The following is a 23,681-nucleotide window of genomic DNA, read 5'->3' as shown; positions in this document are numbered from 1 at the left end:
ATTCTCTAAGTAATCAAATCCTTTAAACGCACTCAATTCTAGATAATTCAGTTTCTCCAGATAATTCAATCCTTTAAATTATCTTAATTCTAACAACTCCTGATTCTCTAAGTAATCAAATCCTTTAAAGGCTCTGAATTCTAGATAATTCAGTTTCTTTAGATAATTCAATCCTTTAAATGTTCTTAATTCGAACAGTACCAGATTCTCTAAATAATCAAATCCTTTAGAAGCTTTTAACTCTAGATAATTCAATTCTTTAAATACTCTTAATTCTAAGCTCCTGATTTTCTAAATAATCAAATCCTTTAAATTCTCTCAATTCTAATAGTTAACGAATCTCTAGATAATCCAGTCCTTTGACCCTTGCATCTATATTTACTACCCATATCACGTACAAGGAACATTGCATTGTACTTCGAAACGATTGTGCTTATTGTACTCTTTGGTACGCATCTTCAATACTCTTGTTTGGTCTAACGCGTTATATTTGTCGTTTTTGTATACTTACAGTTGCGCAATTAGGTGGTAAATATACGTATGTACTAGTGGTGTCTTAATTACTTAAATTTTACTCGGAAAGCTACATTGTCGCGAGTTTTCGTTTCCTATATTTTCTATATTAAAAATATACATTGTGTAGATATGTATTTGTGCTCTAGATATAACAACCAATAGGCCTATTTATTGCGGATTTTAATGGTGATTGCATTTGTGTAAAGGGTACTTCCTCGGCCCTTGATCCAAATTGGGTAGTTATTGACCAAAAAAAAAGTTACTCTTGACCTGAAACTACCTCAAAAAAATGTTCAACCTCTACCTCCACCCCTTACCGAATTATCGTATCACACATGCTCAAAATTGAATATTTTTTTAAAAAAATTGGTGGGAATTGTTGAAATATTTTGAAAGTTTTACAGTAGGGTGGGCCGAAAAAACTTATTTTGGAACTTCGATTGGCTGGGTTGCGGAAAAGTTGCCTCGTGTCAGTGGTAGTCAACACACAAAATTTGGATTTTTTCGGTCAACCCCTTCCTTTGCCTCATTGGACTTGAATATTTTTATAGAGGCCGCGGTGGCTCAGTGGTAGAGTGTTCATCTCTGGTGCTTGGGGTCCCGGGTTCAATCCCAGCCCCCACCAAGTGAACCTTGTGATGGACAAACACCGTGTGCGTGGGTTTTCTCGCGGTTCTCACGTTTCCTCCCACTTTCTTCATTCCACCATTTCATTCATTACTCACCATCTCCTTTAGCCTAACCGGCATAACCGCGGGACGTGAAAACTCAAAGATTTCATTTTGAATATTTTTATAGCTGCGACTATGCAACCCGCACGACACTACGAAGAAAATTGTGCTGCACATCTATTTTGGTTTTGATTTTAGATTGGCTGTGTTGCGGAAAAGTTGCCTCGTGTTAGTGGTGGTTAGAGAAAATTTGGATTTTTTGGTCTACCCTTCGTTTGTGTCATGGGACTTGAATATTTGTGTAGCTGCGACTATGTAACCCGCACAACACTGCGAAGAAAATTGTACTGCACAGCTATAACTTTTGGTTGTTTTTCACACTGAAACATTCTGAGGCTGAAAATAAAACGTAAGATAAAAGTGAGATGCGATATTTTTCCTATATAGTTAAAAATTATAATCAATTAGACGAAGAAATTTTATTGATGTTTTCAAATACTTTATGAATATAGGTCATGAAAAATTGTTAATAAACCTTCCCTTGCAGCTCTTAGCTCGTCTTGGCACATAAACTCCTAAACTCCCCAGAAACCACTACGAGGAGGTGGCTGCAAATCGAGTTCCACCCGTCCACTCACTTGCTTCCGTTTTTTGTCTCATTTACATTTGATAGACCTGCTGGTAGTCCAACTTCTGCATTTTTTTTCTTCGACATTCTAATTTTGCCCTGATAAAGCTTTCTCTTCGACCCGCTCCACAAACTAATGTTGACGCTTCTGTAACTACTTTTATCATTCTCTTCACCGCTTGCCTATGGCACGGAAAACATCTAATTTCCTCAGAAGCTGTAGCGGCCGTTCTAAGATTTTCTTCTATCTTGCTCGAAAAAAAGTTATCTTGTTAATGGTGGCTCGGTGACGTCTGTTGAAAACCAATCGATCATCTCAGGATATTTAATTGCGTCTAAGTTTACTTTTGGAACAACACATTCACGTAGACTTGATCGTTTTCTCTGTCGACACTTTTTTTTATTCTTCTCCATCCTAAAGCTCGGATGTCCTGGTTCCTGTCGGTGATAATGGACAACAACAAGTTTTCCGGATGGGCAAAGTAAGCGTTGGAGGTAATCACAATATACAGTATTCTTCTTGATTCCTCTAGTAGAAAGGATGGAGTTCAAGAGCGTAGTCACAAGTGTCGCCTCCCGTTGCTGAGAGAATTTCGCTTTATTTTAAATCAAACTTGTGCAAATACTTTGCTGACATACTGTGCAAGTCAACGAGTGCTTCTTCGGGATTTTCGGAGAATGCAAGAAGCTGTCAACCATTGGAACATGACAATTGGTCCAGGTTTTTCTTCAGAACGTTTGGTGGACACAAACCTTCTGAAACGGCTCGGCAAATATCCAAAAGATGTTGCTGATCACTACTGAAATCTTTTACTACCATTTTGTCAGGTCAAACCGGCAGCGAAAGACCCAGGCTGCTGTACTGTGTATAAAATTAAAATGTTTGCGACTTCTTATAAAATAATGCTTTACGTATTATTATTATTATAGTCGTGTATGTTGTAGGTAAATATATATTTTCTATTATTCCCCAGCCGATGTCAAAATTACTTGATATCATATTACTTGATTAAAATTTTCTTTATAATATAAACGGGTCTAAACGAAATTGTTCACGATATACGTCAAAAAGCTGCTATGTAAGGTTAACAACATATTTTTCACGCTATATATGAACATGAATTAAAATATAAAAAATACAATTTTTCGTCTAATTGATTATAATTTTTAACCACATAGGAACAATATCGCATCTCTTTTATTTCGCGTTTTATTTTCACCCTCAGAATGCTTCAGTGTGAAAAACAACCAAAAGTTTTAGATGTGCACTACAATATCTTCTTCGTAGTGTTGTGCGGGTTGAATAGTCGCAGCTATAAAAATATTCAAGTCCCAGAGGCAAACGAAGGGGTTGACCAAAAAAATCCAAATTTTTTGTGTAGACTACCGCTAACACGAGGCAACATTTCCGCAGCACGGCCAATCGAAAATCAAAACCAAAATAGCTGTGCAGCACAATTTTCTTCGTAGTTTCGTGCGGGTTGCATAGTCGCAGCTATAAAAATATTCAAGTCCAATGAGGCAAAGGAAGGGGTTGACCGAAAAAACCCAAATTTTGTATGTTGACTACTACTAACACAAGGCAACTTTTGCGCAACCCGGCCAATCGAAATTCCAAAATTTGTTTTCGGCGCACCCTATTTCACAGTTTGTAGATACCATGTAGATGTAAATGTGCAACTTTTTTTCCAAAACATCAATGCGCATTTTCTTTGTTCTTTTGCGTTTTGAAAATTTTAAGAAATCGTAAAAAAAAAAGTTGGGGAGAACACGTCACTATTTTTTTTTTGTTACAAATTTTGTAATACCATTAGGTACAACATATATTTTTTCGTTGCCTGAAAGATGGAAAAAAAGGAATAAAACTGAAAACAAACGTGTTTTACGCACAGTTTTCCCACCATTTCAAGTCCCTCAAGGTCAAACTTCAAATATTTCTTTGCCAGAGTTCACGATTTTTTTCTTTCTGTTGCATCCCTTCCGCGTCTGCCTTCTTCGGCTGCTTCGATTATGTCCATTTCAGAATAAAAGCGCCAAATATATCTCCGTAACAGTCAAGGGCGCCGATATTGTGGTTTCCAAGGGGGGGGGGCAAGTATACGCGACATTTCAAATATAGGTTCAAATTTTGCTGTAACTAATGTAAAAATTCTACTGGATTTTCTATATTCCGAAGTACAATTTCCTCTAGGGGGGGCGAGCGCTCCACCTTGCCCCTTCTTGATGGGCGCCCTTAGTAACAGTGCTTCCACTTCAATCAACTCTTGCACAACAAAGTTACACACACCTCGCGCCGTCTCCTCGTATCTACTAGTACTTGCTTCACTGGCCGCATACAGTGAAGCTCTCTGTTACCCACAAAGTGAAAAAAAATAACATTGATTCAAATACTTAAAAAAAATATTGTATTTTGTAATGATACTGTATTTCGAAAATATGTATACATAGAGTTGCCAATTTAACCACTTTGTGGCTAGATCTGGCCACTTGGAGAACCTGGCTACCCACAAATTTTCCAAAAAGCCACTAGTGGCTTTCCTAGCCATATGCCATTTCTACCATTTTCTGACTTTAGTAACTTTTTGATATATTTTGTGTGTCATTTTGCTATTTTCTGAAGTTTGATGCGTTATCTTGGTTACACAGCAGAGACTGAGCTCAAAACCTGTAAATCACCAGTAGATGTTGAGTAAAATTTTCAGGGAAGAAATGTAAGTTTTACTTTAAAAAAAAAAAAAAAAAAAACTCTTTAAAGAAATTCAAAATTAAGTTCCTAATAATATAAATATCCTTTAGAAAATGTCGCTTTTCAGTGTCAATAAGGATTTGGAAGCGATGAAACAGTCTTATTAGATTCAGCTTCAAGCTTTCACTCTGAAATATGAAGATAATATGGACAAAATTGAAAATCAGTGGGAAACATAAATTTCATGAAATGAGTAAAAAAGTTCTTAATTGATTTTTTTTTTTTTTTTTTTTACAAGAAGTAAATCGCTACACAGATGCTCGAGGAGAGACAACATTTTCAGAATTAGTTTTTGTGTGTGTGTGGGGGGGGGGGGGGTGAATATTTTACTTCTACATTCGAACGCAGAAATGAAACATGTATTACATCTGATGAATAAAGTCAAAAACAAATTCAGGAACAGGTTGAAAACGAAAACACTTTCTTTAATTCTAATGGTAAGATTCGGGTTACGAATGTGCAAAAGTGTTATTGCATATATGAAATTTTGACCACAGTTTTGCAACTAGTTGAAACAAAAGCAGCCCAGCACAAACAACCGAGACAAAAGAATCTTTCCCTTAACCTGAAGAAGAAGATGATGATGATATTTATCTCTGTGAGGGAAGTTTTGCTTTAATTTTATATTATTATAAGATGCGGATTTATTTATCTTTGGTTCAGCGCGGAAGCTTGCTTTTTCTGACCATTTCTGGCCATTGATTTTAGCCACTTTTTCTCGTTAAGTGCTGGCAACACTATGTATACATGTGAGCACATGCTGGCTCTGTCATTGAAAGAACAATCAACTGCACTAGTATAGTGCACTTTTGCCCTAAACTTAAACCTTCGATTCAATTCCTTCCAGAGTTATTGATGAATATACATTTTTGGGTCCTTTTGCATAATAAGAGGCAAGCCAGACGTTATCTGTTGTCCAAGACATTGCAGTGTGATTCTTGAGTGGCTATGAGTAAAACCCAACTCTTGTTATGGAATATGAGTTAATTAAAAGAAGGGAAGAAACGACATATCGATATTACGCGTTCATTTCTTCTCTATGTTTCAGGCTTGCCAACCATAGATAATATATCGTGACATATAATAATTTAATCCTTCCCTAACAGCACAAAATGTGCTAGGCATGCGCCATTTAGGTGTTGTAAATTCACCTCCCACATTTGATGCATTTGTTGCTTCTTTTTCTAAGCCATTGTGTACTAGAAGCAACAAATGTATTAACTTTATTTGATAGCAACTGTCGCCGATCATTTGAAAGTGAATATGGAAGAACTATGAAATAAAGTAAATAGACACGGTCATTTTGTTATAAAATTACATGGCGAGCAGATTTTATCTGATCCCAAACGGTTATCGTCTAATATACGCGGTTAAAGGAGCACTCTGATTAGCCCAATTCAAAATAACACAACAATTTACCCCTCTACAAGAACGTTCTCTTCATAGCCTCCGTGGCCAAGTCAGAAGAGTAATCCAAAGGTTGGTGGTTCGCGCCTACCCTGGGACACTTTTTCTTTTTTTACTTGTTTAGAGTGTTTTTAGACTCACTTTAATGTAAACTCATTACGCATATAGGCGATTTAACATATTTTGGGGAAGTACTTTTGTGGTTCATTGACGCTTACGATATGGGGAACATACCTAGAATATATTAGGTACGTTCCCCAGGTATGATCTGTAAGGAAAGTAAATGTACACCTATTTTTCGAGTCTGGCATTCCTGCGCTCCATCCGTGGAGAGTATGAGAATTAAATCAATCAAATGTTTACTGAGGGGCAAAAAGAAAAGCTTAATCTGAATAAGACATTGCAGAGGGGCACAAGCTGTGAATACGAATAGTGCATTGTGTAAATAAAGGACGACACCGAAAGAGAAAGCCAGAAACAGCTGTTAAACTTACAAAAAAAGAGTAAAAATTGTCGAAGTGGAACATAAAACACAAATACAACAAATACGCCGACAACTAAACGGTCACCATGCCATGGTCTTGGTGTAGTGGTTAAGGTGCTGGCTTGCAAATGCAAAGGACGAAAGTTCGAATCCTCGGCAAGGACATTTTTAAAATTTTTGTTAATAATACATACAACTCATGAGAGATGGTAAAAGAGGTCGTATTTAGTTTTTCGTAGCAATTATTATTGGTAATGTTTAGTACTGATAATACTTTTTGTCCTTGCGTATTGCTTTTGTTCTTGTCTTCATTTCGAAAGAGAAGAATATCCGAACAAATGCCACCAAAATTCCTCATATTTTGAATGTAAACGCCATTTGCAATTAGTAAAGAATAAAAATTGAACGTTCCGAAGTAGCTGCAAAAAGTAAAAGGAAAAACATGAAAGTCGACCATACTCATGGTTATTAAAAATACAATTTCTACATGCCTTACACCTCCCGACCACGTTTCTACGTTAGCAAGTAAGAGGTTTGTGTTTAGGTTAGGTTGGTCAATACGTTTTGCAAAGGGGCCCGGTTTAGCTCTGACGCACCACAGGTGCGAGAAGGGAGAAAAACACTTTTTCTCTCTCCCTCTGTGTGTCTACTTATCTATCTATTTGTATATATATAACGCTATTTGTGAATGCCATAACCACCCTAATTTTCAGCGGATTGAGACGAAACTTGGCACAAACATTAATTGTTGAAATATCTTGATGAGTTCGTTAACCAGAATAATCAGATGAAAATGTTCAAAATGGTGGCCCTTCAAACTCTTAAAAAGTTCCAAGGGAACCAAATTTCGCCCATAAATAGATATTCAGAAAGTTTGAATAAATTTTCCTCTTTTACTGAATTATTTGTGTGCAGAAACTTATTGAAATATTGGACCCGATTAATCGCCTAAAGAAGGTTCACGCCCTTTCGCTACGGTCAGTTTTTTTTTTTTTTTTTTTTTTTGCAGGAGGGGGTTATCTTCCTATTGGAACAAGATGATTGTTACTGATGATATGAAATTACACATTGAAAGTGAAGTAACTTGTGTAACGTGTTATTTGAAAGAATAATATAATAAATGTACATTCCTCTAACACAGAGAACTCATGTATTTCGAGTTTGGGAGCCTGAATGGCGAGGAGTGTTATTTGATTTGCTTTTTAGTAACACATTGCATTGCAAATAAAGGTAGGCAACATTAGTAGTAAGTAAAACAACAACAACAACAACAATAATAATAATAATAATAATAATAATAATAATAATAATAATAATAATAATAATAATAATAATAATAATAATAATAATAATAGGTGTTGTTTGTGGCAAAGCAATATCTTCCTCAATTCTTCTTCAAACGTAATGATTGTAACGCCATATCTCCCTTACAAACAAAATATTAGCAATTTATATCGAGAGAACGGGAAACTGTAGAGCGATGGGACCAACGTTGGACAGTATGCACTCATAGTACTCAGAAAAGTAAGCGATTTCAATGCAAAATGAACGAAGAGTCATTGTCATGGGTACTCATGGGGCCACGGCAGAGCCCTCTTTAGGAAAAATGTCGATAGCTTATATCGAGAAAACAGGAGGTGATACTGGGATGGGACCAACGTTGGACACCGTGGACCCATAAGCCGCATCGAAAAAATTAGGGAGGCGGGCGCCAGCCAGCCTTACTTATTTCCACATAATAATATAAAGTTATATTGTCGAAATACACACACGAGTTAGCTACTAATATTTCATATTATTATTATTATTATTATTATTATTATTATTATTATTATTATTATTATTATTATTATTATTATTATTATTATTATTATTATTATTATCATTATTATTATTATTATTATTATTATGTTATTATTATTATTATTATTATTATTATTATTATTATTATTATTATTATTATTATTATTATTATTATTATTATCATCTACAGCGTCTTTTCATTACGTGAGCATGTTTGACATGAAACCAAAGAGAAAATCCATCCTGTAGCGAAAGGAAACAATACTTTCTCTCAAATGGATAAAATATCAAGCTGAGATTGATTCGAACTCGCATGGACGGCGCGAAAAGCCAGTGCTTTGTCCACTATTTTTTTAACTGACTCACCGAACGCGTTTAAGTGACTTACTTATTGCTAATTTTACTTGCTTCACTCGTTTAACTTGCTTTTTCTAATAACTTATAACGACAGGGACACGAACACAGAAACATCGAGAACAGTTAAAAATGATAGATGCTATCCCGCCGAGAATCGAACCCGAGACTCCATACACCCAAGGCTCACGTGCTAGCCTCTAGACCAGCGGCGATGGCAGCATTCACTTCCTGTGTCGTTAGGGATTACGACCACTGTATTGCCAGCTATCACTTCTGTGGGTTGTATACTATGATCACATGTTTCTTCTTTGCTGGAAGAGTAAAACCTACATTATATGTAATACATGAGGTATTTAGACCTACATGCTCTTCATATAATGTAATAAAAGGGTCATGGTGTCGGATTTTAATACATGACGTATTGCAGTATACAACATGCTTTACATTACTTGTTTGTTTGTAGACAGCTACTAGCTTAGTGTTCTGAAAGGTTGTGTATAAACTAGGGATAGCCCGTTCCGAAATTATTAGTTTTCGGACTCCCGAAATTAAAGCCGAACAAATTCTGGAATTCGGAAAATTCCAATTTTGTAATAATTTCGGAATTCGGAAAAATCCGGAATTTAGAAATTTCTGATTTCGTTAACATTCCGGAATTCGGAAAATCCGGATTTTTTCGAAAGTCGGAGTTTTTCTCAATTCCGGAATTTTCTAAATTCCGGATTCTTTCCGAGTTCCGAAATTCTTCTGAATTCCGGAGTATAACTGAATTCCATAATTTTTCGAAATCCGGAAAGTGAAAGTTCCGCTTCCGAAAAATGAATTTATTTTGGTTAATATGAATCGTGGCGGAAATAAGTCTTTGACCAGGTAATGGCGACTGCTTTGAAAGAAATGGGGAGTATGAGAATTCAATCTGTCATATTTGTAGTTTCGTGTGGAGAAAGAACGAACTTGTGAACCAGTGGTTTAAGAAAAACTCAAGTTATTAATATAAACTTTGCCGACTTCAAAAAAGAAATACGAAAGACATTTTGAATCGAAAAATATAACATACAAGTTTGCAAGCGGAGACAAAGAAACCTAACGTAACCAGACTAAAGGCGGATCGTTTACCGCGTAGCGATCGCGGTTCAGTGGTCAAGGTGCTTCTGCGAATGCACGTTGCAATTTTTTTTTCTTACTTTAGAATGTTTGATGGCGATTGATCAGCGATAACATACGTTTTATTATATTCAGATATTTGAATACTCGGATGTTTCAATACTTGAACTATCAAATCTTCAGGAATAATAATAGTAATAATAATAATTATTATTATCTCGTAGAAGATTAAAAGCTAGAAGCTAAATTATCGCTCAGGTCATACCATTACAAGGAGAAACGTGACATTTGGAAAGAATATTTCGGTTTGGTTTAATGTTGCTCACGAGAAGAGGAGTTTCTCATCTCGTTTCTAAAACAAATAAAATAACATGAGAATTAACATTTTACATTCGAGACGGGTCAGGGCTAAATCAAAATTTTCGTCTCTCTTTGGAGATGAGAATCGAGACGAGACGAAAAGTATCGTAAACATTTCCCGTCTTGTCTCGATTCTCGAAATAGTGTATGTCCATTCTTTAAGTAACAATTGCTCTGTAGACTGAATCTCACAGGCTATTTCGTTACATTATATTTCAGAGCTCATTGAATTATGCTCTGTGTAGGTATTTTTGTAGCAAAGCTTTTATATTTACCTCTGCATATTCTAAAAATTAGTTTATTATATGCCTTACTGTCGCGTGATATTCAGTTATATTTATTACAGTTATTTTCCTCAAAACATACTTTCTACATGAAACTTCAATAAAAGGTTCTAGTTTAAAATGTTGGTAGTTGCAGAGGTGTGTCTTGAAGGTACGGAACCCTTTCCCCGAAATCTCTACTTTTAAGTAAGTTTTGCCAAATTTCAGGGCAAGTTTAAAACTATTATTATTATTATTATTATTATTATTATTATTATTATTATTATTATTATTATTATTATTATTATTATTATTATTATTATTATTATTATTATTATTATAATATCAACTCCATGTATAATCTTTAAAAGATATACGGTTTGTATCTGAATAGTAAAAGCTAATTGACTGTCGATCTCGGTCGTCTGGAAGTCTTCAGGAGGCAAGGACATCGGTCACGTTCTGGGTTTGAGTTCCGAAGGGGCAAGTATTCGGGCTCGAGCAAAAAATTGTTAAAAGTTATAGGCTTCAGCCAAACATATTCAAAACAGCTGGGACCGGGTTTGGGCTTCTCAACGGCTCGACCGGCTCGGCTTACAGCTCATTCAATATCGAACCGAATCGAGAAGTGAGCCGAGCCAACAGCTCACCACACCGAGCTGATTTGAGCCATCGGCTTAGTTGAGCTGAGTCGAAACGTGCTGATGAACTAGTTTCAATTTAGCTGGCTCGAACCGGTTCACATGAGCCGAGTAGGTGACCCATCCCAACCGAGAAAGCTCGAGCCATCGGCTCAATTGAGCTGAGTCGATAGCTTGTTCCAACTAAGCCGGCTCGGGTCATCGGCTCATCCCAACCGAGCCGACTCGAGCTGTTCGCTCAGTTGATACGAGCCGAGCCGGTTGATATCACTACCCGAGTTGGTCTTCTGCTTGGGCTCAAGAATTCGACCGTGCAGATCTCAGCCTTGATTTTAAGAACTACAGTATATACTTATATTGGTGATTACGACATTTGAGGCTGTCTCGTAATAATAATAATAATAATAAACTCTTGTCTTCTCGTTATCTAGACGAGACGAGATACACTAAAATTGCCCCACGAGATGCACTAAAATTACGAGATGAGACGCACCTCTGTCGTGAGCAACACTAAAAGTATTCCACATTACTGCTTACATTTCTCATGGCTTTTGCTTTCCAGTCTGATCAGGCCAATATTTCAAAACGAGTTAAAACGAGCTGAACGAGCGAGAGAACCATTATCAAACTCAACTCAACTCGAAACTAGACCTCGAAAACAGCGACTTGGCTCGGAACTCAATTCAAGAAAATTACCTTTGACTCGACTCAAATTGTACTCGAGTTGAATTGAATTTTGGCTCGACTTGTGCTCATCCCTATTCGTGTTTGTATTTTATGTTTCCACTTCAACAATGTCTACTCTTTTTTCTCCTTTTACCTGCTGTTTCTGGATTTCTCTTTCGGTGTCGTCCTTTATTTACACCGTGCACTATTCTTTTTCCCAGCTTGTGACCCGCTTCAATGTCTTATTCAGTTTAGGCTTTTCTTCTTACATTGACTTCACATGTGATTGATTTAATTTTCACTTTCCGCGCACGACCGATGAAAATGTTTTATTATTATTATTATTATTATTATTATTATTATTATTATTATTATTATTATTATTATTATTATTATTATTATACTATTGAACTTGCACGGCGAAATTACTGTATAATACGATATCATTTCTGTAATTTTACTCCATTGTATGTTATTTAGTTTATTAATGGGCACTAAATTGTCTCCAGATCAACGAATAAATTAACTACGGCATGCACTTTGGTGGAAATATCATTGCAATAAGATTATTGGTTCGTTCCAAACATGTTCATGTAATGATATTTCCACCAAAGTGCATGCCGTAGTTAATTTATTCGTTGATCTGGAGACAATTTAGTGCCCATTAATAAATTAAATAACATACAATGGAATAAAATTACTGAAATGATATCGTATTATACAGTAATTTCGCCGTGCAAGTTCAATAGTATAATAATAATAATAATAATAATAATAATAATAATAATAATAATAATAATAATAATAATAATAATAATAATAATAATAATAATAATAATAATAATAATAAAACATTTTCATCGGTCGTGCGCGGAAAGTGAGAATTAAATCAATCACATGTCAAGTCAATGTAAGGAGAAAAGCCTAAACTGAATAAGACATTGAAGCGGGTCACAAGCTGGGAATAAGAATAGTGCATGGTGTTAATAAAGGACGACACCGACAGAGAAATCCAGAAACAATAGGTAAACGAAGAAAAAAAAGAGTAGAAATTGTTGAAGTGGAAACAAAATACAAATACGAATAGGGATGAGCAGGAGTCGAGCCAAAATTCGACTCGACTCGAGTTCAATCCGAGTCGAGTCAAAGGTATTTTTCTTGTAGTACTTAAAATTATACTGTAGTTCTTAAAATTAAGGCTGAGACCTGCACGGTCGAATTCTTGAGCCCAAGCAGAAGACCAACTCGGGTAGTGATATCAACCGGCTCGGCTCGTATCAACTGAGCGAAGTTGTTGTATTACTATACATCTGCTTCCGCCCCTGTCAAATCTGGTCGATCTCGTTGACGCGACATATTTGCTTTTTTATACCCCTTTCTTCGTTTACTGAACAAAACAGTAACTATTCTGAAATATACTACTGCGCATGCCTCGTAGATAAATATTTCTGATGCCAATAGTTTCCGTTTTGTCCAAGGAATGTTCTTTTTCTTATTCCCAGCATGACCCTTTTATTACATTATATGAAGAGCATGTAGGTCTAAATACCTCATGTATTACATATAATGTAGGTTTTACTCTTCCAGCAAAGAAGAAACATGTGATCATAGTATACAACCAACAGAAGTGATAGCTGGCAAGACAGTGGTCGTAATCCCTAACGACACAGGGAGGGAGTGTTGCCCTTCCCGCTGGTCTAGTCGCTAGCACGTGCGCCTTTGGTCTATGAAGTTCCGGGTTCGATTCCTGGCGGGAGAGCATCTATGATTTTTAACTGTTCTCGATGTTTCTGTGTTCGTGTCTCTGTCGTTATAAGTTATTAGAAAAAGCAAGTTAAACGAGTGAAGCAAGTAAAATTAGCAATAAGTAAGTTACTGAAACACGTTCAGTGAGTCAGTTAAAAAAAAAAGTGGACAAAGCACTGGCTTTTCGCGCCGTCCATGCGAGTTCGAATTAATCTCGGCTTGATTTTTTATACATTTGAGAGAAAATTTTGCTTCTTTACTCTACAGATAGTCCACTCTTTTCGTATTTTTCGCTGTCGTTCACAGTTAAAGTAACTGACTATTATTCTTTCTACGAATGATGGATCTTCTCTTTGGCTTCATGTCAAACACGCACACGTAATGAAAAGACGCTGTCGATAATAATAATAATAATAATATGAAATATTAGTAGCTAACTCGTGTGTGTATTTCGACAACATAATTTTATATTATTATGTGGAAATAAGTAAGGCTGGCTGGCGCCCCCCCCCCCCTATTTTTTCGATGCGCTTTATGGGTCCACGGTGTCCAAAGTTGGTCCCATCCCAGTATCACCTCTCGATATAAGTTATTGACACTTTGCCTAAGGAGGGCTCTGCCGTGGCCCCATGACTACCCATGACAATGACTCTTCGTTCCTTTTGCATTGAAATCGCTTACTTTTCTGAGTACTATGAGTGCATACTGTCCAACGTTGGTCCCATCGCTCTACAGTTTCTCGTTCTCTCGATATAAATTTCTAATATTTTGTTTGTAAGGGAGATATGGCGTTACAATCATTACGTTTGAAGAAGAATTGATTAAGATATTACCTTGCCACAAACAACACCTATTATTATTATTATTATTATTATTATTATTATTATTATTATTATTATTATTATTATTATTATTATTATTATTATTATTATTATTATTATTATTATTGTTGTTGTTGTTGTTGTTTTACTTACCACTAATGTTGCCTACCTTTATTTGCAATGCAATGTGTTACTAAAAAGCAAATCAAATAACACTCCTCGCCATTCAGGCTCCCGAACTCGAAATACATGAGTTCTCTGTGTTAGAGGAATGCACATTTATTATATTATTCTTTCAAATAACACGTTACACAAGTTACTTCACTTTCAATGTGTAATTTCATATCATCAGTAACAATCATCTTGTTCCAATAGGAAGATAACCCCCTCCTGCAAAAAAAAAAAAAAAAAAAAAAAAAAAAAAAAAAAAAAAAACTGACCGTAGCGAAAGGGCGTGAACCTTCTTTAGGCGATTAATCGGGTCCAATATTTCAATAAGTTTCTGCACACAAATATTTCAGTAAAAGAGGAAAATTTATTCAAACTTTCTGAATATCTATTTATGGGCGAAATTTGGTTCCCTTGGAACTTTTTAAGAGTTTGAAGGGCCACCATTTTGAACATTTTCATCTGATTATTCTGGTTAACGAACTCATCAAGATATTTCAACAATTAATGTTTGTGCCAAGTTTCGTCTCAATCCGCTGAAAATTAGGGTGGTTATGGCATTCACAAATAGCGTTATATATATACAAATAGATAGATAAGTAGACACACAGAGGGAGAGAGAAAAAGTGTTTTTCTCCCTTCTCGCATCTGTGGTGCGTCAGAGCTAAACCGGGCCCCTTTGCAAAACGTATTGACCAACCTAACCTAAACACAAACCTCTTACTTGCTGACGTAGAAACGTGGTCGGGAGGTGTAAGGGATGTAGAAATTGTATTTTTAATAACCATGAGTATGGTCCACTTCCATGTTTTTCTTTTTACTTTTTGCAGCTACATCGGAACGTTCAATTTTTATTCTTTACTAATTGCAAATGGCGTTTACATTCAAAATATGAGGAATTTTGGTGGCATTTGTTCGGATATTCTTCTCTTTGGAAATGAAGAAAAGAATAAAAGCAATACGCAAAGACAAAAAGTATTATCAGTACTAAACATTACCAATAATATTTGCTACGAAAAACTAAATACGACCTCTTTTACCATCTCTCATGAGTTGTATGTATTATTAACAAAAATTTTAAAAATGTCCTTGCCGAGGATTCGAACTTGCGTCCTTTGCATTTGCAAGCCAGCACCTTAACCACTACACCAAGATCATGACATGGTGACCGTTTAGTTGTCGGCGTATTTGTTGTATTTGTGTTTTATGTTCCACTTCGACAATTTTTACTCTTTTTTTGTAAGTTTAACAGCTGTTTCTGGCTTTCTCTTTCGGTGTCGTCCTTTATTTACACAATGCACTATTCGTATTCACAGCTTGTGCCCCTCTGCAATGTCTTATTCAGATTAAGCTTTTCTTTTTGCCCCTCAGTAAACATTTGATTGATTTAATTCTCATACTCTCCACGGATGGAGCGCAGGAATGCCAGACTCGAAAAATAGGTGTACATTTACTTTCCTGACAGATCATACGTCAGGCATGTAACTATCACTTACCATCCGTGTGATTTCTCTCTCAGAGGTACATAAGGCACGTACTGGACACATTCTCATGTACCTGCGGGAACATGATAGGCATATACCTGCTATGTAATTGTGCTGTTAGGGTTAATGCTATATACGATAATGCCCTTGCGATAGTACGTGAACATATGATAACTTTAAAACCCACATTTTTTTTTTTTTTTTTTGAGTTTTTGAATGTGTAAATAATTGTAGATGTGTATTTATTAAATAATTATAAAATGCACACGTTGGGGTTTTTAACAGTCATTTCCGGTAAAATAAATCAATAACAATTTGAGATTTGGCAAATGGCAAACCTGCATCCACTCTTTAAATTCAATTACGTTTATGAGAGGGTGAAAATATTGTTGTTGTTCAAAGTAGTGTTAGAATAAGAATTATAAACTACTACTAGATAAGTTATTTACATATTATTACTATAATTGGCAGTGACGTAACTATGGAAAGGGGGAAAATGGGGCTAGTGCCCCGGGCGCTGGATTGGGGGGCGCAAAACTGGGCAAATATGTATTTTCACTATAAGGCAAGTAAAGGAGTTTTAGCAAACTTAAGATTTTTAAAAATTACAGTTCCTCAGAAACTTAACAGGATAACAACGATTCACCAACTTTAGGATCATATCCATAGAACATAAGTTATCTTCAAAGCTGAGTCCGCGAAGTTAAATGTTAGTTCCAGCTTTTTGTGTTTTAATTTAACTTACATGGATTTAAGAGATTTGCAAAATGTTCGAGTATAATACTCGAGACAACAGCTTGATTGATTTTCGTAATTAAAGATTCTATTCTAAAACAACAGACTGTTGAGCAAGGGCACCCATCAAGGGGGGCAAGGTGAGGCGCTCGCCCCCCCCCTAGAAGAAATTGTACTTCGGAATATCGAAAACCCAATAGTGTTTTTAGAATAGTTACAGCAAAATTTGAAACTATGTTTGAAATGTCGCTTATTTTGCCCCCCCTTGGAAACCACAACATGGGCGACCTTGCTGTTGAATCATTCTACAGATATGCACATTCCGATATAATTCGAAAAACATTGTGATTTGCAGTTATTATGATAACATTATAAGAATATGTATGTCAAGCATGCTACTCTCAGGTTATTTGGCAATCAAATACTAATGAGTTTGGTGTCTTATCTTGTACCAAAGATTAAATTATATATTACAATTTTGAAATCAAGCTTTACCACTTGAAGATAAAATGAAATAGGAGAATTACTGTGTGATGTCAATATCAGGTGTAGTTAGAGAGCGTTTTGGTTTGATTGATTAGTTAGGGGGGGCGCTAAGGCAAGTTTTTGCCCCGGGCGACAACTAGCTTAGTTGCGTCGCTAATAATTAGTACTATTATAATTAATTGTTCCTACAATTATCACGAATATACGATAATTTTAACGATGAAAATCGATAATTTTGTTCTCTGTGGCTGGCAACTCTGATGTCTAGTTACAACTCTAGTGTTGAGTTTTACTTTCTTTCTGTATTGCTGCAGCGGACCGAAACGGAAGTTAACACAAAAGAGACAAGGTACATCTTCCGGTCGTTGTCATTGTTTAAAATACACACACATTACTTTTTTTTTTTTTTTCTACGCACTTCATCACTATCTGTTAATATTACATAACATTCACATTTGGAGAATAGTCAGCAGGAAATTGTATAAGAAACGAATACTTCCAGTTCGTTAGTTCTGCGTTTACCGTAAAAGTTCCACAAACTAGATAGAAAAATCAAAGGGAATATCATTTGGTCTATCCCTGTGTGGGAAGGCATTACTGCAATGACTCACAATCGATTCTTTTGCTTCTGCTTTGGACCTGTGCCAGCGTCACTGCATTTTGAGAAAGTGACAGCGTCTACAGTTGCTAACAGAGAAACAAGGAGATCTAGAGAAAAAATAGTTGGAGAAGATTCTATTGTTAGGTCTTGTGTCTAGACACAATGGTTTCTAAGAATGGAGATTGTATCACTTATTCGGAGCATAAGAGCAATGACACAAGAATCAAGTTCAAGCACACAAATAACCTAACTCTCTGTGCAAAAATAAAATAAATCAGTGTTTTGACGCTTTTTTAGAAACTACTTTTGAACAGTGTTTTAACATTTTAGTAAGTGTCTAGAGTGTTGCATCGTTGAACAAAGAAATGATTAAAATGTATTCTAGCAGTGGTTAACGTGGGCGTCTCTGGCGGAGGGGACGAGGGGTACGCGTCCCCCCAATATTTTGAAGTACAAAATATTCAATATTTTATTCTAATTTAATTTATATACTGACGACAAAATAACATATAAATAATAATATATATTTATTTGGAATATACCTAGGTAATATTCAGGCTGTGAAACGATTATAACAGAGTTCTTGCTATACCTCACGGGATCCGTGAAGGTAAGCAGAAAGGTAAGAAATGGAATAGTGGATAATACACAAGTTGGGCTAGGTTACCATTTAAACCACTTTCTTTGATGTCCCTTCCCCCCCCCCAAATTTTACATGCCAGAGACGCCAGTGGTGGTTAATAACACTGGCGTAAATCCCAGGAGGATGAAGGAAACATGTCCCCCCAATCTTGGAACTGGGGGGAACTGTCCCCTCCAATAATCTGATTTGAAATGTGTTTTGGGGGAGAAATGTGATGATTTGTGTCCGATTACCACAAAGGAAAGTGAAATGAAATTGATGTCTCCCCCAGAACAAGCCTTAAATCTGCTTGCCTCCCAATGTTGAAGGCAACTCTGCTCTCCTGATCCTCCACAGCATTGTTTTTTCAACTTCATAAATATCTGGAATATCGTTTTAAAAAAATATGGGAACGGAATTACCCGTTCTCCCCCCAATGTTGAACACAGATTTGCGCCACTGGTTAATAAATAGTACCTCCCCTAGGAGTGTGCAAATACCTATTTCTGAAGCGTCCAGTGAGTATATGTTCAGGAACGACTTCAGGACACAAATGAAATGAAATCTTGTGAGTATAACGTCCCACGTTATGCCGTTGAGGCTAAGAGAGACGATGATTAAAGCAACTGAATGATGATGGAAAGATGAGAAAGTGGGAGGAAACGAAAGTACCCCGAGAAAACATATTGGCACGATGTTGTCCACCATAAATTTACTTGACCAGAGATCGAACCAGGGACCTCACTATCAGAGGTAGACGCTCTACCACTGAGCCACAACGTTTCCTCATAGTTCAGACAGATTACACATTACCGAAACTCTTTGAAAACTCAAATGACACTTATTCACCCTTTTTACATATTTTTGGACATGTACAAAGTTTTTTTGGGGGGGAGGGCCATGTTTTTTTTAAATTAATGTTTACATAATGTAATTGCACATCGAAACAACAATAAATAAAAAAATGTCGAGATCGGGATCACACCAGGGACCTCATCCACAATAGGCGCGTGCTTTACCACTGAACCACTACTGCGTGTGAAAGACAGTGGAGTCAGAAGTAAGTATGTAATCCTTTCATTGCACTATTTCATTTTTAATTATTGTTAGTAATGAAGATACTTAATTTAGTATTTTAATTCTAGTATTAAGACTCATAAAATATTTCGTAAGGAGTGTTGTACCGTATGGGGCAGAAATATGGACATTACGCCAAAAAAAAAAAAAAAGGATGAAAAACGATTGGAAGCTTTAGAAATGTGGGTGTAAAGAAGAATGGAGGGAATCAGCTGGGTCGAGCGAAAAACGAATGAGAGGGTATTAGGAATGGTAGGGAAGAAAAGAAGAATTTTAGATATTATTAAGTAGAGGAAGAAAAACTGGGGATATTGGGTAAGAAGGAACTGTATCATGAGGGACGTGTTAGAGGGTATGGTGGCAGGAAAGAGAGGGAGAGTATAATTAATAGAGGATATCAAAACAGAAAAATCATACGTGAAGACGAAGATGTTAGCAGAGTTACGGTAGGTGACCTGCCAATAATGGCAGAACACCTATAATGATGATGAGGATGATAATCAGACTCTACAAATCGATGGGAGATCCCTTCTTCGCAGAAATCTTTAGAAATTATTCAATTCACTTAAGGCAATAGTTTGTGAATGATTACATGACCACAATAGTTATTTTAGGTTTACTTAAGTTAGAACCCACTTCACGATCCTGTGAAACGTATCATCAAACTAGATTTTTTTAATGCAAAATGTTATCAATTATGAAAGGTGAGTAAAGTACATATGTGTACATATAAGAAAGTTCATTAATAGCTTCTGTGATTCCGTCACTTCATTCTTTTTTAACTTTTTTTTTTTAAATCAAGTGTTCATTTGAAAGGATATAACACTACAAACTATGGTACTAGAGTAAAAAGTGAGGAGGGCATTTATCTTACAGTTCACGCTTGGATGACAAAATTGAATTTTCCGGGAGTGAAAGTTGTTCAATATCTCAAGGACAATCTATATTTCTGTTATGTTGAAAAAAAAAAAAAAAAAAAAAAAAGAAAACATAACTACATATTTTATAGTTTTATAATTTATTGTTTACAAAAATCTTTTCATAAAGATACCTCTTTTTAGGAGTGAATGTAAACATTGGTCATTTTTTTTAATGGAGTTAGGCCACTTAGTAGATATCCAAGCGATCCATTTATACTAATATACTACGTAAATAACCTTATATCCATAGCATAATATGTAATATAGTAACAAATGTCACATTGTAGGACCTATATTCTCCATAACTCATGATGTGAAACAATACATAAAAGCCTCAAAATAGTTGAGGAACGGAATAGTCCAGAAGTTATAACGTCGGCTTATTGCGTTCATGGGAATGAAAAGACAGTAATTAGAACTAGGTTAAATTACTATAGACGGCCAATTCATCAGTCAGAGAATCTATGAAGTTCATTTCATGGTAATAGTTTTATCCATAATAGATATCTGGATAGATGCTTAAGATTATCATTATACTTAAACTAACTATTAGTTTTAGTTTACTGAAATTAGATGAAAATAGCATGTTTTCGAAAGGTTAACTATTAAGTTTACGCATTGTGTCAGAGGTCGATCTGGAAGGTAAAAACTTGTAGGAGGGGGGGGGGGATAGACGGAACCCAGACTATGATAGGTATATTATGTGCTTACTATAAACGTTCAAAAATATATACCTAGGTAAATAATAGCTTAAACTATTTTTGTTAGCCGAAAAACTGGGGGGTTTAGGCCACCAGGCTCCGGGCTAAATCAACCATTGCGCTCTGTGCCTATTTACAGCCACAAATACTGGTATTGGTTTCAAGACAGATAGCTATTTCTATGTGAAAATTTTCTTCTAAATAATTTTAAAAATTTCTCAATGATTTTCGAGACAATCGAGACGAGTCGAGATTTTACGAGCTCTGTCTCGAGTTGAATTTTCGAGCCGAGTCAGATATTTGTCTTGACTCGCCTCGAATTCCACAAAGTGTGTCTCGACTCGAATCTCGTCTCGTTTCCGAGTCGAGTCAAAACGAGATTCGAAACATGTCTCGACTCGTACGCATCCTTAATGGTGATTAACATTATTTCCCCAACAATTTTTAAATAACAATATCACTACAATAAAATTTAAATAGTTCAATTTAAAACAGTGTGTAATTTTATTTCCTTATGAAATTAACGCTCCGTTTCAGAAACTAGGCTATATGAAATGTAAACCAATAGCTTTACGTGAGATTTAAACCACATGAGCGCTTACCGGGAACCGAATGAGAGTCTCATACATTAAAGGACACTAGCTAGTTAAATAAACACTGAATTCTTAAGCAATTTGAGTAAGATAATTTAAGGAAAACTAAAAATTAAATTAATAAGCAAATAAGAACTTACCGGATAATCAGTCATGTTGTCGAAAGCTGAAATTCAAACCGACCACTTGAGAACTGGAGTTGTGTTCAACTGGTAGCACCACAGACCATAAATAAAAGGAAGTTGTTTAATATGTGCGAACAGTCCTTCTGAAATAAAAATCAAAACCATACGGGTTAAGGTTAAGAATTTTGATGATGATATATTGAGTCAAGGACAAGATAGCAAATTATATAATAACACAGTTTCTTCCTCATACACAGTGTTGCCAGTTTCAATAAGAAACTCTGGTATTTAACCTACTACGTATCTAAATAACGTTGCATGTTTGTGCATGTTGAGATGTGGCAAAGTGTTTAACGGAAATATTGTCACGTAAAGACACGTAAACCATAATTGAGACAGAATTGGGCTCTTCTCCTCTTTGTCGCCTTTTATATTCTCATTGTTATCTTTTTTTTTTTGTTATTATTGTTGTTGTTGTTCGTTATGATGTTTCACATAATCGTTCTCCGGTATAGAAGTCTAAGAAATATATATTCTGTCTGTTGTTTGTTTGTTGATTGAAATTGAGCGAAGAGACCGTGGTGACTCGGTGGTAAAGCGTTCACCTCTGGTGCATGAGGTTCCTGGTTCGTTTCCAGCTTGAGCCAAGTATGCTTTGTGGTGGACAAACACCGTCTTGCATGATTTTCTCAGAGTTCTCCCGTTTCTTCCATCTTTTTTTTCATTCTACCATTTCATTCATTTCTTATCATCATCGTTTTTCTTTAGCTTACAGGGTATAATCGTGGTACGTAAAACAAAAATACTTTTTTTTTAAAAAGTTTAGCGTCCCTTTTTGAGCACCAAAGCTATATGAGACATGAACCTACCGGCACAATATAAGGTGGAATCCGAATCATCGTAATGCATTCAAATTTTAATATTCCCCCAATGGGGATCGAACCCTCATAATCTACAACATTCTGCCAAAACCGGAAGTGGTTGAAATTGACTATTTCCGTTTTTCAATACTGATTTCAATACAGCAAACACGGTGAAAAGATATTCAGAAGCTTTTTTTTTTTTTTTTTTTTTTTTTTTGCAACCGATTCAGCGTCACAAGAGGTTTTAATGTTTATCGTCATAGAACAAAATTGGTAATATATAGCGATAAGCGTTCTTTTGTAATCGGTTCAGCTTCTCAACAAAATATATTATAACCACCTACAACACTCTACTGAAACCAGAAGTGGTTGAAATATGCTAGTACTTCCATTTTCAATTCTGATTTCCACACAGCAAATATATATATATATAATATTGAGAAACTGTTTCTTTTAGTGCTGTCGATTTTTGTGACTTTACGGTTTTCGGTTTTTGAGAAAACTGGTTTTCTGAAAACCGAAACCGCAAAAACGGTTTTCAAAACCGAAACCGCAAAAGCGGTTTTCAAAACCGACATTTCGGTTTTATGAAATTTCACTTTTTTCAAAAACCGGTTTTCGATTTTTTCAAAAACCGATTTCGACAGCACTAGTTTCTTTCAATCGATTCAGGGTTCCAATTAATAGGTTCAATATCCTATTTACTATTATTAGGTATTGTGCCTTTTGGCAGTTCCTCGGACTAACAAAGTTTTCTTCTTTTCTTCTTAATTTTCAGTATGGGCCTGGAAATGTTTCTTCCATGTTTCTGGATTTTCAGCTTCCTCTTTAAACTCCTAATATTTTCTTCTATTTTTCAAATCATCGATCACTTGTGCTCTTCTTCTTCCTATTCCTCACTTTCTTTCCATCTTTCTTTCTATAGTGGTATGAAGAAGTCAATTTTTTTCGCAAGATGTGTTCAATCCAATTGACCTTTCTACGAAGGGTGGTAGCTAGAAGCGTCCTCTTCTCTCCTATCCGTTTTAAAACATCGTTTGTTGCTCTCGCTGTCCATTTTATCTTCTTCATCTTCCTCCAACACCACATTTCG

General features: G+C 35.8%; 1 protein-coding gene across 3 annotated transcripts in view; it reads right to left on the bottom strand.

The window, feature by feature from the left end:
• LOC145680334 (annexin B10-like) overlaps positions 1-23,681 on the bottom strand; it is a 91,897-nt gene that overhangs the window by 47,901 nt on the left and 20,315 nt on the right. For all 3 annotated transcript variants that reach the window (XM_081750719.1, XM_081750720.1, XM_081750721.1), the window contains exon 2: positions 21,741-21,868. In XM_081750719.1, coding sequence (XP_081606845.1) covers positions 21,741-21,755 — 15 coding nt within the window. In that variant the 5' untranslated portion in view covers positions 21,756-21,868. The remainder of the gene's footprint in view (positions 1-21,740; positions 21,869-23,681) is intronic.

Source organism: Thermobia domestica, chromosome 3 (assembly GCF_964235325.1).
Source record: "Thermobia domestica chromosome 3, izTheDome1.hap1.1, whole genome shotgun sequence".
Classification (NCBI taxonomy): domain Eukaryota; kingdom Metazoa; phylum Arthropoda; class Insecta; order Zygentoma; family Lepismatidae; genus Thermobia; species Thermobia domestica.
The sequence above is the reverse complement of the archived record's forward strand: the minus strand, read 5'-3'. Positions and strand labels throughout refer to the sequence as shown.